We start from the raw sequence: 15828 nt of genomic DNA on the forward strand, positions 1-15828 counted from the left end.
CTCTTTTTTTTTTACGTGGCGAGAACAACAAAAATAAATATGATTGCATTTAAACGCTTCAAGTCGATCGTCATTTAACTTTTGAAAGTATTGACGTTTTATGTAACCGCAGGTCTTTTCTGACGACACACACACACACACACACACACGCATACACACAACTTTATTTGCGGAACACACACATCCAGTGTAATACGCATGGGCATGGCGATAAGGAGACTTCAGGGACTTGAAATGACCTTGTGGTGGAAGAGGCCATTGTAATGTGAGTAACTTAGTGGAATATTGAGCTGAGTTTTTATCTATGGGCGGCCGAAGCCTGATAAGACTCCAATAGACTCCCGGTATTAATAGACCCCGAAACATCATTGCCAATACATCGACCTTAAAGTAGTAACTGCATTTATTTTCAGTAAACACGGGGCTGAGGTTGAATACAGAGCAAGAGGAGATGTTTTTGTTTTTTAAATATAGAAGTGTACATCCAGATAAGCTTTTAGATGCATTTCCATTTATGTAGGCTGTAATGTAGAGCCTCTTGTGAAGCCAGGAAGGCAATTTCCTGGATAATAGGGCTAATGCTCCTATTTCATGGTTTATGATCTCTTCTGATGACATGTTTGTCACTGTTGAGGCATGTTGTAAACTGGCTTGGATTTTGACCTTCACAAAGAAATTTCCAAAGACCATGTTTTCATTCTTTTTTTCCATTGGGAATGATGAAGTAAGCGAACTGAAATCAGCGGAAAGTGAGGGGATACTTTTTTAGACTGGTGTTTTAGGAAAAGGACTTAAAAAGCAGCAGCAGTGTCCATTTCCATTTGAGTGTGTAAGGCTGTTTATTCCAGCTGAAGCATGCACACACCAAATCTTTTATGTAATAATTTGATATTGAGTTTTATCTCCCGAGTCCATACAGGAAATGCTATTGAACAATCGTACCAAACATTTCTGATATTTTCTTTGAACTTGAGTGTTGCTGTTTTCAACGAGTCCGCTGTGCGTCAATGTACTACAGCTGGAACTAAACTCGCACTCCAACAAAAAAAAAAAAACGCATCATAATTATGAACGGATGTTGCCATAGTATATAAATTTAGGTTTAGAAGATCATGAAAACCCCACGTCAAAGCTTCCTCCGAGGCTTTCTTGGGCGACTGTGATCATAAACAATTTCTGGGACAGCAAATTTAGTTTTTAACTGTCTGACTAAAAAAAATAATCCTTGTTCCATAGCCATATTGCAGCTCTCCTTTCCAACCAATGACACTGTAATTACACTATACCGAATTTCAACACAGCAGGTTGTTTTACCACAAGTTGGCTTGTATTTAATTGGACCTCAGTTGAATATTTAAGGCTTGAATTGCCGGTGTTGATTACATCTTCAGAAATACAAAACCCTGGGTATTAATAGAAGCAATGCTTGTGTAGTTCTATTGTAATTACTTGAACAGAGACTTATTCTTAAGGGCACACTCACTAGTCAACATATTTTAAGGGTTATGAAAATACCTAATTAAATACTTGAATGCATTACAGCAGAAAATGTAACTGCTGAAATATATTAAAAGATTTGTTTTTGCTGTGTTTGTAAAATGAAATGTAGTTTTAAATAATTGCAGGGTAGCATGTCTCTCACTGGTTTCTTTTTTTAGAGTTCATTGCACAGTAGATGTCTCGGACACACGCTTCTTAAACCTTGAATTTTGGATGGATGTTTTTCAAAGTTTCTCAGTGTCTACTCAACACCTTGAGAGACATTAAGTGACCTGTGTATCCTTCACATGTTTCAGAATCAAGGTGAACTGAGGTGACAGGACGTCCCTGCTGCAGGAAGTGTCCTTCTGAAAACGTAAGAGGGAAAACAAAGTCGCACATCCGTAATCCTCCAGGCAGTGAAGCGATGCAAGGCCGAGCTGGCTTTCTTTAGGCATTCCCTCCTTAAAACATGCGAGGATTGTAAAGCACTGAAACTGTACCTTATATGTGTCATTCTAGACTTATTACTAGTCTTAATTGTGTTAAGATGCTGAATTTACTTTTGATCGAGTAGGGAAAGGGATTTTGCTGTTAGGTTTTGACTTTTTTCACCAAGATGGGGCTGTAAATGTTATTGACGAGATTTCAAAACTTAAGCTCCCCTGATCTTCTCAGATCACTAATCTAATATGTAGTTGTCATTTCTGCTCATAACTGCCCAAATCTGCCAAACCACCTTCCAAAAACCTTTTTGCATCAAGAAATGGGACTTAATCACAGTTTGAAATCTCCTGTCTTCTCAATCTACATAAAAACATCTTCTCTCATGAAGAAGCTCTGAGTACAGTTTTATTTTTTCTTGTTAGGTACCATCACTCCCACATATCTGCATTGAGTGTTATTTACTCCTCAAGGTAACGTCTCAGCTGTGTGTGTGTGTGTGTGTGTGTGTGTGTGTGTGTGTGTGTGCCCAGTATTATAGAGTCCTCCAAAGGAGTTCTGAATACTATTAAGATCAAGCACTATGTTAAAGTCTCCACCAATCAGCAAAGTGTCACTTGACATCTCTTGCACATATTGCGTCTACTTTTTCAATACTTTATAATCAGATTCAGTATATATTTCCCAGGGTGAATATTTGACCCTTCATGCAGTAGAGAGTAAAAGACTGACTTAAGATGCTAAATCTGTGAAGCAGACCCTCCACACATCCTTTAGAGTCTTCAGAATTCAATTTCAGAATATCCCTTTTATTTATTCTGGGAGGTTTCACTTCACTTGTTTCTCCAGTTATTCATTATATACCATACGTAATATATATATATATATATATATATATATATATATATACATACAGAAGTAAAACAGCAGTAGCCATGCAACCACAAGTATAGAGAATTTTTCCTTATTGCTTTGTGTATTGTGCAGATGCAGAAATGTAATTATGATGCTAGTTTAGACGTTTGATAATGACAGCCCAAAACTTCATACAAAAGGAAATCACATATTTCATGTCATTTATCAAATTGCAGATTCCAAAATGTCACCTAAAATAATTTTAAATAATTGAGACTATTGAAATAACACATTTGCTCTTTTGAGAAATCTGTTTTGTGACTTTTAAACTCTTTTTATTTGATTATATTTATATAAAGTACCGCATCATTTACAATAAAAGTTCTGTTTGTTACAAGCAAAATAAAAACACACATGGTTCCGAACCAGGTTTAATGCGCCTGCTGAATGTTATGTGAAAGCCTCTGAGGATTATCATATAATACTTTTGCAGCCTTGATGAATCGGTGTGCTATTTAATTTCCAAGTAATGAATAATAGTCAGGGATTTTATTTCCTCTTCGGGCGTAAGCAGAGTTTGTTTGTTCTAAATAAAATCTAAACTAACCGTGCTTGCTTGGCTCGTATTCACATCCTTTACACGTGTCAGGTAGCCAATAACAGTGTAATTATTTCTGCTGTGTGCTCACAAAGCAGCGACCGGTACTGTGTCAAACAAACTGTGATGAATGTGGATGGACCAGATTATAACAAAAGGAGGACAAAAAAAACAACACATATAAGCTGTTATGGTGTTACACTTACGCAAGAACACTTGTCAATAAATATATCAACAAACACGGCAACCTTTTTTTTAAATAAATGTGTTCTTATTATGTACATAAGAGAAACCCAAGGACCCAAGGACTACTAACTTTTAATAATAAAAGGATAAACAAGATGTCATCTGAAAGAGGTAAATAGAGAGTACTTGTAATGTTCGACATCTCTCATCTTTCTAACACCCTGCACCGTATTTAAGGAATGGCTGTTGAGTTCCAGTTGAGTTGAGCTGAACAGACTTTTTCTCATCAGTTTTCAGCATGCTGGTTGAAGCTTCACAGACCCTGGCCCTTTACATTAAAGCGAGCTCGCTGCGTGAAAGGCGTATATAAATGCAGCCCATGAGTGCGGCTACGAGCAGGGGGTCTTGGGTTCTGTGTACCGGACTGCGAGCTGTGACAAATTTAGGATTATGAGACTGGCCTTTATTTGAACACACCAAAAAGCAGACACAAACGAGCTAAAGTCAGTCACACTTCACGTGGCAGCAAAGCAAAAAAGAAAAAGCAGCCTCCTTCCTCATTCTCCCTTCCTTCCTTTCTTTCTCTCTTACTTTCATCCACTTTTAATGTGTGACACTTTGATACTGAACATCCTATTTCCCGTGTTCTGGTCGGTTGGCTTTACACGCAGATGGGTTGGTAATTTGCATAGACTCAAAGGTCTCCCCTTTTCTCCTGATGCTTCCTGACAACGGAGTGTCTATTCATCCTGTGTTAAGCATCCCTCCTAGGACATCGCCTGAATTGCTGTCTCATGCTGCTTCAAGTCTCGTTTTACACCGCAGGAACTGCTGAGGAATTGGATTAGGAGCATATTCCTTTAAAGGAAAGCATTGCAGTCACCAGGGCAGGATTGCATCTGAACTGGATAGTTCACTCCGATATCAAAGGGTTGTCACATGTGTTTGTACAAAGTCACACTAAGTCATGCTGAGAGTATATCACACACACTATTAGCTCAGTGGATTCTGCTGTACCCAAAGAGAGATTTGGAGAAAATGCACTGGGGTGTTTCAGCAGAGTAGCGAGGAATTATGGTCCTAATGACGAGGAGGCCACCTTTAGTGGCTGCTCTGATAATACTTCTACCGGCCGACCTAAAATCTGTCTTTGGAGAGGCAATTAAGTTTGAATATGCACAGGAGGAAAAAGAAATAGCCACTTTTTTTTTTTATTCCTGCTCGTTCCACTTCGTCTCAAATGACACAAAAGTTGCTGTATTGGTATTTCAAGAGTGTTTTGTTTGCAGTTTTGTATATTTCAAACAGACCCTGTTTCAAAAGCACAGCAGTGTGAAATTAAAAAATAAGATGTTCATAAATATGCAGTTAAGAGATCAAACACACACACATAAAAAGTATTTTAGTCCGGATACTTTTAGTCCCCCTAGTCAATACCCATATCCTCCAACTATTTCACCCAAGACGTTTTTCTGATTCAGTCTTCCGGGTCAAAATCAAAACGTCATTTTGAAATTCATAAAGGAGGACTTACCGAGAATCCAAAGTCATAATATACAGGAAAGGCAGCGAGGAAGGAAGTGGTGTGATGACTTCACTAGATAGTGGGTGAATACGGTGAAGCCAAAACAGACATGAAGGATGAAACAGGCAAGTGAGAGTGATGGAGTGACAACTGAAAGAGGATGAAGATGGAACTGTGGGAGACTTGGAACAAAAGGACAAAAGTAATAAACTTTAGAGAGATATCATACAAATGTCAAAATACATTTAGAATAGTATCAATGCAGTGGTAGCAAAGGCAGCGGCGGAAGAAGTATTTAGACCTGCACGTTACTGTTGTAGCCGATGGAGATGGTTTCAATATCGATCATGTTGAGCCCCCTAAATGTGTGTGTGTGTGTGTGTGTGGGGGGGGGGGGGGGGTCATGAGATGTAAACATGTAAAAACAATGTCAAGAAAAAATGCTAAAGTGACATATAGGCTTCCTTACATGGTAGAATAACGTTCTGTGCACGGGTGCCCTTTTTATTTGTTTTCTACCTCTGGACACAAGTAAGAAATAAAATTCTGCTGCATAAATCTGTAATCGTTTCTCATATTTGTGTCTTTCAGAGATTTTTAGATATTGATACTGATTTAGACTTTAGCAATGCATGAATAATATAGTGTTTTATTTGTATTATCGTGTTTTCTTTTAGATAAAATCTTAAAACGAAAAGTAAGTCATAAATATAGCTGATCGTTTAAACGTAGTGGACTAAAAAGGACGATATCTCCCGCCGGAATAAGTATAATGCAACAAAAACTAGAAATACTAATATTAGAATTATTAATAAGTAAAGTACAGGTCCCTCAAAAGTGTACTTGTGTACAGTAATTACTTTCCACAATTAAGCAAATTAACTGCAGGTGATAACTAACGACTAGGCCTACTAGACTAAAAGTAATGTGAACAAAGTAACATATTAAATGTGAATAAATTACATTATAGCTATAAAATAGACACTAGACTCTAATTATCCCAGTATATGCCTATATCGGCTACCCTGCAAGTAGGCCAAAGTTTGAGTCACACAAGGGGATCCCACCTCAGACACATTGTAAATCTAACGGAGTATAATTTCCCTCCACAAACACCATTCCAGACAATGTCCCGGTGTTTTTACCGCACCACCAAAAACACATTTCTGCTGTGATTATGAAGCCTCTGCTCATTGTCTCTTTTATTACTGTTATTATTAATAAATCAAGCAAGCAAGCCGTGAAGCCCGGACAGATAAGTTAGGGGGTATGGTGGTGGGGTGGAGGGGGGGGGGGGCGCCGGGCTGGAGGTGGTAATTGCTGGTGTAACAGTGTGTGCTACCCCGCGGTGGCCTCGTAAGCGACCCGCTTTATTAGATCGGCCGGTATCGACCCTCGATGCGCGGCGTTGACTAATCTCCAGGCGGGGAGAGAAAGAGAGCGGATCGATGAGCCTGGATTCAATCATGTCTGGAAACAGAGAAGGTAATTTATTGTAATCACGTGTGCTAAATGGAAGAAAAAAAAACATTGAGAACAACGCGCCCGTGAGGTGCTCAAAGAGAACTGCAGCATCAGGGTGAAGAGACGCTCGGTTAAATAATCTGCAGTCTGCAAATATGGACATTCAGTGAGACACAGATGAGTCAATATGTCAGCCTGTCGGTTGACCTTCAGTGCTCTCTTCATGCTGGTGCACACCCTCAGAGCCTCTGAAACTTGATTTTCTCACCTTGACAGAATAGTTTTCACATTATTTACTGATACATTTTTGAACGAGGCCGTCTTTCTTGTCCTTATTGGATTTAGGAAAAATACAAATGGATTTATGAATTAGATAAATCAAGAGCAATATTGAAAGCCCTGCATGCTGCCATCTGTACGAGAGACTTCTCTTACAAATAGTTACATGACAATGGAAAAAGATGACACAGATTGATGTTTTATTTAAATGGCAGAGAGCCATTACTTTAGGCTGAAACTCACATGTACAAACAAAAAGCAAGCACACACACACACACAGACTTATTTTACAATCTCATTGTGCAGATAGCCAGCAAATATTCACATAAGTACTATATAAATACTATACAAATGTTGTTTTATATTGTATTTGTATAGGGGTTGATCCGAGATCTGAAAACCCTGGCTCTATGAGCAACAGGTGACGCGTTGAGAAATGTCAGGCACGAGAGTTTCGCTCCTCTTCTTCGTTCTCCAGGAGGTGGGCTGCCTTGTATCGCCTCACCCCCCTCTCATCCACCGTCTGGAGGGAAGCGTTTCGACAGGTGTTGTCCATACTGCCCAGTGAAGTGTACCTGCGGGTTCGACGGAGACGTTTAAGACCAAGAATTCTGCACTTCAGCTGTGACGTAGTGAACAATGGAGGATGCAGAAAGTGTTAAAGATTGAATGTATTCTTACCCTTTATCATAGAGAATACAGTAGGGCACGTATAACGTCCTCAAGAACGACCAGATGTCATGATACGTCCAGTCCTGTGGAGTGTTGGAAGAAATGACCATACAATGAGTCGATTGTGTGCTTCTCCCATATGCATCTTACATACCATTGTATGTAGGGGGGGGCACAAAAACAGTATTACTGCAGGGCTGTTTGAATTGCATTAAACTGTGCAGGTGCAGTGATATGTTGTTCACACCCTGTAGATCTGCACTCTGAAACTTCAGTCAAGATGACAAATAACATCAGGTGTAACAAGGGGAAATTGCTTGGCTGGAGCAGTGAAAACAGATTTGTATTACCAGTCAAAAAGTAGTTTTTCCCGTGGCACAATATACACTGTAACTTTGAAACAGTGGGGACACTGAAGGGCGGATTGGTTTATATATGTTTTTAGAATTAATGTCTGCAGATGCTCTCAAGATTACATTTCCGTGTATTTCTCACTTAGAAGAATTAGTTGATTTAGTTTCTTACTCCCAAGTGGATTCTCCTAGACGCTTTTACATGATACGACATAATGAAACAATATATCTATGTAACTTGATGGTGTGTGTGTGTGTGTGTGTGTGTGTGTGTGTGTGTGTGTGTGTGTGTGTGTGTGTATGTGTATGTCTCACTAGTAATGGGTTGACTCTCATGTAATCTGGCCAGCCGGGGTCAGTGGGACACATGGCTGTGAGTGTGTGCGAGTAGGGGTCACTCCTCCTGGTGCCCATCAGTACAGCCTTCAGCTCCGGCCTCCTCTCCTGCACCTCGCTCAGCGCCTGCCGTATACTGCCCTCCACAGAGATTATCTCCAAGTCATATCTACAGAGGACACATCGGCAAATAAGGAGCTGCTGTACTGTGACATGGAGGATTAAGACACAACTATCTGGACTGGTAACAGCTGATGACTCCTATTAAGTACAAATATATAAAAAACAACCAGCTGAAATGTGTTTAGCAGTATGCAATAAAGTAGACGGGTGGTTCACCTTTTTATCGTGTCCTGAAGGAATCTCTCCATCTCTGGGAATGGAGAGACAATGCGGATGTACAGAGCTTTCATCTTGTCTTTACCATCTGGATAACGCCTGAGAGTGGTAGGAGAGAAATAGGTCATTTAAATAAAGATAAATAAATGGGGCACAGAAAAAGATTAGATGTTTATCACGAACTCGCACTATCGGTCCAATACAGGTCAAGAAAAGTCCAAACACTCCGTCTCAGTCTAGTAGCTCCTAAACTAATTCTCTTCTTCATTAACTTATTACAGTGATGCCCCAAGTGTGCACAAGTGGCATCATTATGTTTTTAATTTGACTCCCTCTTTCATCTCATCTCTCTCAGGTCATTTGTTTTGTCCTGATTAAATCATCCCCACCCCGTAAATGTTCTAATTGTCTAACCCCGTCCTCTCCCCTCCTGTCACCGTTTCACTGCTGCGTAGTAGAGATGGAGCAGCGCCGTGCAGTCTTTGCCTCCGTTGAAGCCGGCGCAGACTTCCTTTGTGGAATACTGATCCAGTGTGTCCTCGATCGTTTTCAGCGCATGCATAACTTTGTCACCCAACGCTGTGCCTGTGGGGAATGAAATCCACAGCGAGAGGACGTTTTACAGCGGTGAAATTTTGTCAGTTATGATTTAAATGATCCCTCGTTATGCCAAATCCAGAGTGAAGAATATCTGCTTGTCCTTCTTCTTATCTTATTGATGCATGATTCTATTCTCTGTTCGGTCTTATTCCAGCTTTATAACTCACTTATGCAGCGGTAAATACTTTAATCTTTGTGTTTCCTTTATTGGTCCCAATGCCTGTGTGAAATATAAAAGGTTCTAAGCAATATTCACTTTATATTAAGCCGACTTAGTTTAAGTATCACCCTCCACCACCCTCTGCGCTCGGTCTCCCCCTCACCGCTGTTGGCCAGCGTGTACACCTCAGCAGTGGCGATGGACACGGGGTCAGTGACTAAGGGCACCACGCTTCCCTTGGGCAGCTCGTCCAGCAGCTGCGCCCGGGCATTGTCCACCTCCTCCTGGCTATCCGAGTCCAGGACCAGCCTGACTTTGTGATAGTTGCTCAGCCAGTCAGGGTAGGAGCCAAGAGCCACCTTCCGGCTCCAACTGGCCTGCAGTTTGGTCAGCACAGCGGCGATCTCCGCTTCGTCCGCATCCACAAACACCTAATGCAAAGACCTTGGGTTATCGAAACACAGCATTCAGGTGGATTTGTAAATGATAGGTATGGTCATGGTGTTACCTCACGGGTGTGAAAAGTGGTCCCTGAACCGGCAAACAGGTGCTCCAGCCCATTAAAGGCCCTCTCCATCAGAGACGGAATCCCAGGAAATATATAAACGTTACGCACACTGACCTGGGAGAAGATGGTGGAAACATCAGAAACTGATAGAATATATGAGTAATATATATATATATATATATATATATATATATATATATATATAAACAGTTTTCATGGTTCTGTGTAAGTGAATCACCTTGACACTAACCTTAATGTCCTTCTAGTTAATACACAGTTTGTAAGCTTGTCAATCGGTCAAGCTTCGATCTAATGTCTGTGAACTCATATTGATATTGAGGCTGTTAACTATATTAAAAATAACTTTTTGTTATATTTGTTGAAACCTTCACAATATTCTGACAGCAGTGGATGAGAAAGATAATCTGTGTTCTTCTCTCTGTCCCCAGTGCTCCTAATGACATTTGTGAGATTCCACCGCACTCGAATGAAAACGACCAATCAGAGCGGAGGAGTCTGTTACGTGTCAATCAATGCTCGTGAACTCCGATAAAACTGTCAAACTAAGCAGCGCCGATCTAATATGGATCAAGATTCTGATACTAAACAATCTTTTTCTTCGTATACTGTTTAGCTTTTAAAGGTTTGTGACCCCGGTCCCCCAAAACTAATCACCGCCCCGAGCAAACCTTCTCAGTACACCAACATGTGATTCTGAAAACATTTGAGGAGAGAAATCGACAAGGCAGTAACAAAATATTGATTCATATTTGTTATGTTACTTTATATTAATATGACAGTTTGATGGGAGTTCTCTTCGGCTTCGATTGTTTTTTTTCTCCTTGCAAATGCCATTAGGAGCACTAGGCGGAGGCAGAGGAACATGTTTTTTTCTCACTGATTATCCATCTCATGCACTATAGACAGGATAAAGTACAACAAAAAGTATTTCTATTAAAGTTATTAACTGCAGCTTTAATTGATATTGTGCCAATTTATCATCTTTAAGTGAGTTGCTGTATATTATTGTATTCTACTATTCTATCATTTCAGTTTGTCATGGAAGGCATGGGCCCCTTGTGAATCATGTTCTCAGTGTATTATGGTGCAATGTATGTAATGTTTAGGATACCTACCTACAGTATGACTAAATGTAGTTAATGCACACATTTGTGTTGATACTTCATTTAATTATTGGCACGGAGTAATCACTCAGTTTACATCTATAGAGGTACATGTTTGTGTGAAACTGTTCCGTATAAATATAAAATCACAAGGTACTACAGATGTTAACCACTGCTGTTTTCTGTACATGTGTATTGAAATTGTGAGAAGTTGTTTTTCACTCCTGCTGTCTCTGCTAAGCAGTCGATGTTGCAATCGCTCTTAAAAATAACCCCAGAACAAGATGCTACAGACATCTTCCTGAAAGTTGTGTCAGCTAAACAAATGTTGTTTGACCTAAAAAAAGAAAGCCTAGTGAAAAAGGTAACACACAGCACAGCAGATATTTGGGACATCAATTATAACTAAAAGGGTACTGGCAGTAATTCAGTAGGTGGAGGGTATTGATCCTTTGTATCTAATTAAGTGCTTCATGACAACACGATCCTGCATTTAACAATTGCCCTCTGATGAAAGAACTAATCCCCCCTTCACTCTGCCGTCACTCACCAGTGGGTAGCGGAGCAGTTGTCCAGTCTGAGGGTCAGTTCCATAGTTGAGATTGGCTGAGCGAGGCACCATGGCCAGCTTCATCGCAGCGCTGTCCTTATCCGTCACCCCGAAGAATTCCTCAACCAGCCGGGTGAGCTCAGGGTGGGGATATAACTCGTCTTGGAACGCTCTGGCAACACTCTCGAAGGTGACGTCGTCGTGGGTGGGGCCTATGCCCCCTGAAGTGATGAGGTGTGTGTATTGAGGGGAAAGGAGGGCCACCTCTTTGGCAATTACCTCCTGTACATCTGGTATGACTGAAATGCGCTGCACAGACACTCCGAGCTTCCTTAGCGCTCGTGTCAGAAAGGCACTGTTTGTGTCCAGCGTGTGACCCTGGGGAGACAAAAGGACGAGAAGAGACACTTGCTTGAACATTACATTCGAAGGCTTAACAATGACTTTACGGTCTTGCTTGATGAAATTCAATGACTCCCAGTGAGCATGTTTTGAGGCTAGGGCTGACATTGGACAAAAATCAAAGCCTTTATGTTTTAATCATGATCATGGCAAGTCAAGAAATAGGGTTGAGCGTGTCATTTTAAAAGTGAACACTGCTGCCACATCAAATAACCATCACAGGGTTTTCCTGGCGATGTACAATGTGGAGAGCTGAGGCATACTGATGAATTAAGATGGCATGTTAGACTGCATATATTAATAAAACTATACTTTCAAGTCCATAGATTTATTAGACAAAAAGGGAGGGTTTATTTAGATTTTCTCAAATCAACACATTTTCAAGGATTCTCAGTGGGGTACTGTCAATCAATACAAATACAGCTTATTCGTACAAACCACAAGCGTCCGTCAACACTAAATCACCTTGAGTATCTCATCTCCAATAATGAGAATGGCTGCAGTGGGAGCATCCCCGTTGGCTGCAGAGAACGGACTAGAGCCCCCTTGGTTTGTGGACATGGTTGCTTTGGAGAGCTGAGCCGCCAGTCTCCTCACACGCACCCCTGTTCTACTCAGTTTGTGGAAAGCAAGGCTAGAAGACAAAAAGGTCAAATGCTTACGACTCTGTTCATCAAGCATTTGCACTGTATGCATGTACAATATGTTTTGCTGTCTGAACAAAGCCACAAATCTCTATCTTGACATATAGTACGATGAAATCCATCTTTAAAATGTTCTTATGAACATGTTCTTTATATAACTTTGTGTTGCTTTTGTGATGACCCATTCTGCTATAACTAAAGTTCATTTTGAATCTTACATCAACATGAAGAATCCATATGAAGTAATCCAAAATGTTTTATGACAGTTCAGGCTTTCTCCTCCTTCATAACTTGTCTCCTAACAGGGAGTATCTTGGAAGAGACAGGTGAAGGAACAGATTAGAGAAAGAAAAGGGGGAAGAAAAACGAACAGTAAGCAATTTGTGAAATCCAGCAGCACAGACATCAACTAACACTGACTTCTTATCAGTTGTTTCTTGAAGAAGTTATGAATTGCATTTAAAATATTGCACTTGAATTATAAACATTTTGTTGTTTCTATAATGTATATAATTTTGTAATATCATAATTCTATAATGAGTCTAACTTAACTTTCAATAACAGTATATAGTTGGAGCACAGAGCAGTTTCCACAATTGACACTGATAGACGAGCTATTAACTGGTGACATTGCAAGTTTTGGTCAGTCTACAAATTGTCTGAGGCAAATGTGAAGGATTACAAATAATATTGAACTTGCTGGTAGGAGGGAAGACAAATTGGTTCGCATGGAAATGCAGTGAAGAAGGATTGTCAAGATAAATAAGTAACATATGAGGTTGAGTAGTTTAATGGACAGTTGCCAGCTGAGTTCAGCGGTCAAAAGAAGTAACGTTAACGCACGGACTATCCGTGTCGGTGCGGGACTTTCAATCTAAATCCCACGCCGGTAGTTATAACTATCTCTCTGTATGTTAACATTTAGCCCTCATGTTGTTTGTTTTTTATGGATAGGATTTACAGGAGCATGCTACTATCTTCACTTATACTAACCGCACATTATGTGGCGTAACACTGCATTTACGTGACGACATAGTGAAATTAACCTTATTCACATATATAAAAAAAATCTACCACAAACAAATGGCTTAATATCAATTAAAGCGTCAGCTACTTCCTAGTCAAATCTTAGCTAACTATGAATGTGGCAAGTCTCCTTGCTAGCTTACTTAACCCATTATTGTTGGAGGCACTAGCATTCAAGTACACTTACATAGTAGCTTATGTTCTGTCTATACTGCCGATTTATCTCCACTACCATATAGTCTGTGAAGAAACACAATATATTGTTTCTATCATTTGTAAAAAAGAAACTCATTAAAATCCCGAGAAAACTTACTCCTGAGACGCATATGACCTCATTACGTGTCCAACCGTTTGTAGCTACATGTCACTCAAAACTCATGCAGTTAGCCGTCCAATCACAAATAAGAACAGGTTTCCGAGATATCCGTAAGCCAATCAGGTTTACGAAGGTCTGTCTTAATGGTCAGCCTTTTTAATGTACACGGAAGTAACTGAAAAGATGGTCCTGTGTGCTACAATTAGTAAAGACGATGCGGAACAATATATATGTCCTTTGGCCAAAGTAAATATGATTATCAGACAACGTTACACGATCGTTACCGACGACTCGTATATATCTGTGAGTTGGCACGTTGCCCCATCTCTAATCGGATAGCATTGTGCTAAAAGCTGCCAAGACTTCTCCGACTTTCTCTCTTGTGCCAAAATCAAAGGAGATAGCTGCAACTCTCCTGCCTCTGCTGGCTGGAGGAGCCGATAAGCGATTATTGGCAACAAAGTACCACCGTCTAAACTACATGCTGCTGTTAGATTTCTTGTCCATAGGTGGCGCAGTGGCATGTCTGAAACTGCGAGTCTGCATTTTGAAACAAAGTGGAAAGTGAATTGCTTATTTTTCATGGCTCGGCTTGAGAATACATTGATGGTTTAAGATACATTATATGCAAAGAATAGTAATACAAACAAGGAATACATTAAAGGTGGTATTAATAATGCCAAGAAACTCCTTGTGCATGTATGTAGTATCAAACAGTAAATTCAAGCCTAATATTTAGCTATAGGAACATTTGGGTGTGATAAAATGATGCTGACGAAACCTATCATGATAAATCAAAATAATGAAATATTAAGTCAGAATGAAGACACAATTCTGATATGAGGGAACATTGTGAGATATGTCAATATATAGGCCTATATTACATTTTTCATAATTTAGACTTTAAAAGTTAGGATTTTAAAAAGTATTTCATATGTTTTTACTTACTTAACATTGGTGTCTAATTTGTGTTATTCGTATAGCCTTTCCTTGCAGAGATAGGCATTTCTCTCATCAGACATTTTGACTTGTCATAGCAAAAGCACAGGTGTTACTGATAACACTAACATGGCTCTGTTCAATTCAAGTGTCCCAGTGAGAGTGACAGTGAGTCAGCCATCATAAATGTCATTATTTACACCTGTGCTTTTTCTATTATGACAAGTCAAAAATATCTTCTGTAAAAAAGGCCTATTGGAAGAGATTTAACAGATACCGTATTTTGAAAAGCAAAAGCACAGGTGTGACTTATAACATTAATTATCGCTCTGTTCTATTCAAGTGTCCCAGTGAACCTCAACAGTGTGATAGTGAGCCAGCAGGTACAATACCAGGACCCCAAGACCGGAGCAGCTAAATGGAATTATTCATCCATCATTTATTTGTTATTTACACCTGTGCTTTTCTTACTGCAACATGTCAACACCTATTATGTAAAGATCTAACCTGGGTGCATGTGAGCAGGTCCAAAGGAGTTCTTGGAGTTAAGTTAAAGCCTTACTCAAGGACGTGTTTACCTGTTGTTGGTATTTTTTTTTATTTACAGCATGGTTTGCACAGAGTCACTTTAATATTGCATGTAGCCTATATGAAAAACTGTGTCAATGGCAATGAGGAACTAAGGGAACTAGAGCAAGTTATATGGTTCGAAACAAAGGACACAATCATTCTATTATTATTTTTAGGGTAGGCTGAATAACAGAAACCTCTCTCTATGTAATGCAATAGAGTTCAACAGCACCACAAACTACATCCTCCAAAATGAACTTACATCTCTCTAAAACAGTTTAAACTAAAACTGAACACTTTAACCTTCATGAAGGTAGGATGTATTGCTTAACTGTTATACTAGACTGTATTAGTTTTAGCTTGAGTGCAACTGAATGTAGGCTATATTTAGGCTATTTTATTTATTGTATGGTAATAGCATCATAATAAATCAATATGTACTACATTCACTCAATAACA

The 15828-nt window shown here is 39.7% G+C and overlaps 1 protein-coding gene across 3 annotated transcripts; it reads right to left on the reverse strand.

Annotated features, from left to right (window-relative positions):
* Window positions 1-6828: 6828 nt before the first annotated feature.
* Window positions 6829-14849, reverse strand: flad1 (flavin adenine dinucleotide synthetase 1). Of its 3 annotated transcripts, none has more exons than XM_029452562.1 (11): window positions 14809-14849; window positions 12737-12830; window positions 12340-12508; window positions 11473-11850; window positions 9799-9912; window positions 9454-9721; window positions 8968-9115; window positions 8531-8629; window positions 8171-8360; window positions 7512-7585; window positions 6829-7405 (listed from the first exon to the last, which is right to left on the reverse strand). In XM_029452562.1, the coding sequence occupies exons 2-11, from the start codon at window positions 12742-12744 to the stop codon at window positions 7270-7272; spliced, it is 1584 nt and encodes a 527-aa protein (XP_029308422.1). In that variant the 5' UTR covers window positions 12745-12830; window positions 14809-14849; the 3' UTR covers window positions 6829-7269. The 3 variants fall into 3 exon arrangements, with proteins under 3 accessions (XP_029308422.1, XP_029308419.1, XP_029308421.1); XM_029452559.1 differs by lacking the exon at window positions 14809-14849 and adding an exon at window positions 13858-14283; XM_029452561.1 differs by lacking the exon at window positions 14809-14849 and adding an exon at window positions 13732-13862.
* Between the last annotated feature and the right edge of the window lie 979 nt (window positions 14850-15828).

Source organism: Cottoperca gobio, chromosome 16 (genome assembly GCF_900634415.1).
Source record: "Cottoperca gobio chromosome 16, fCotGob3.1, whole genome shotgun sequence".
In the NCBI taxonomy this organism is placed as follows: domain Eukaryota; kingdom Metazoa; phylum Chordata; class Actinopteri; order Perciformes; family Bovichtidae; genus Cottoperca; species Cottoperca gobio.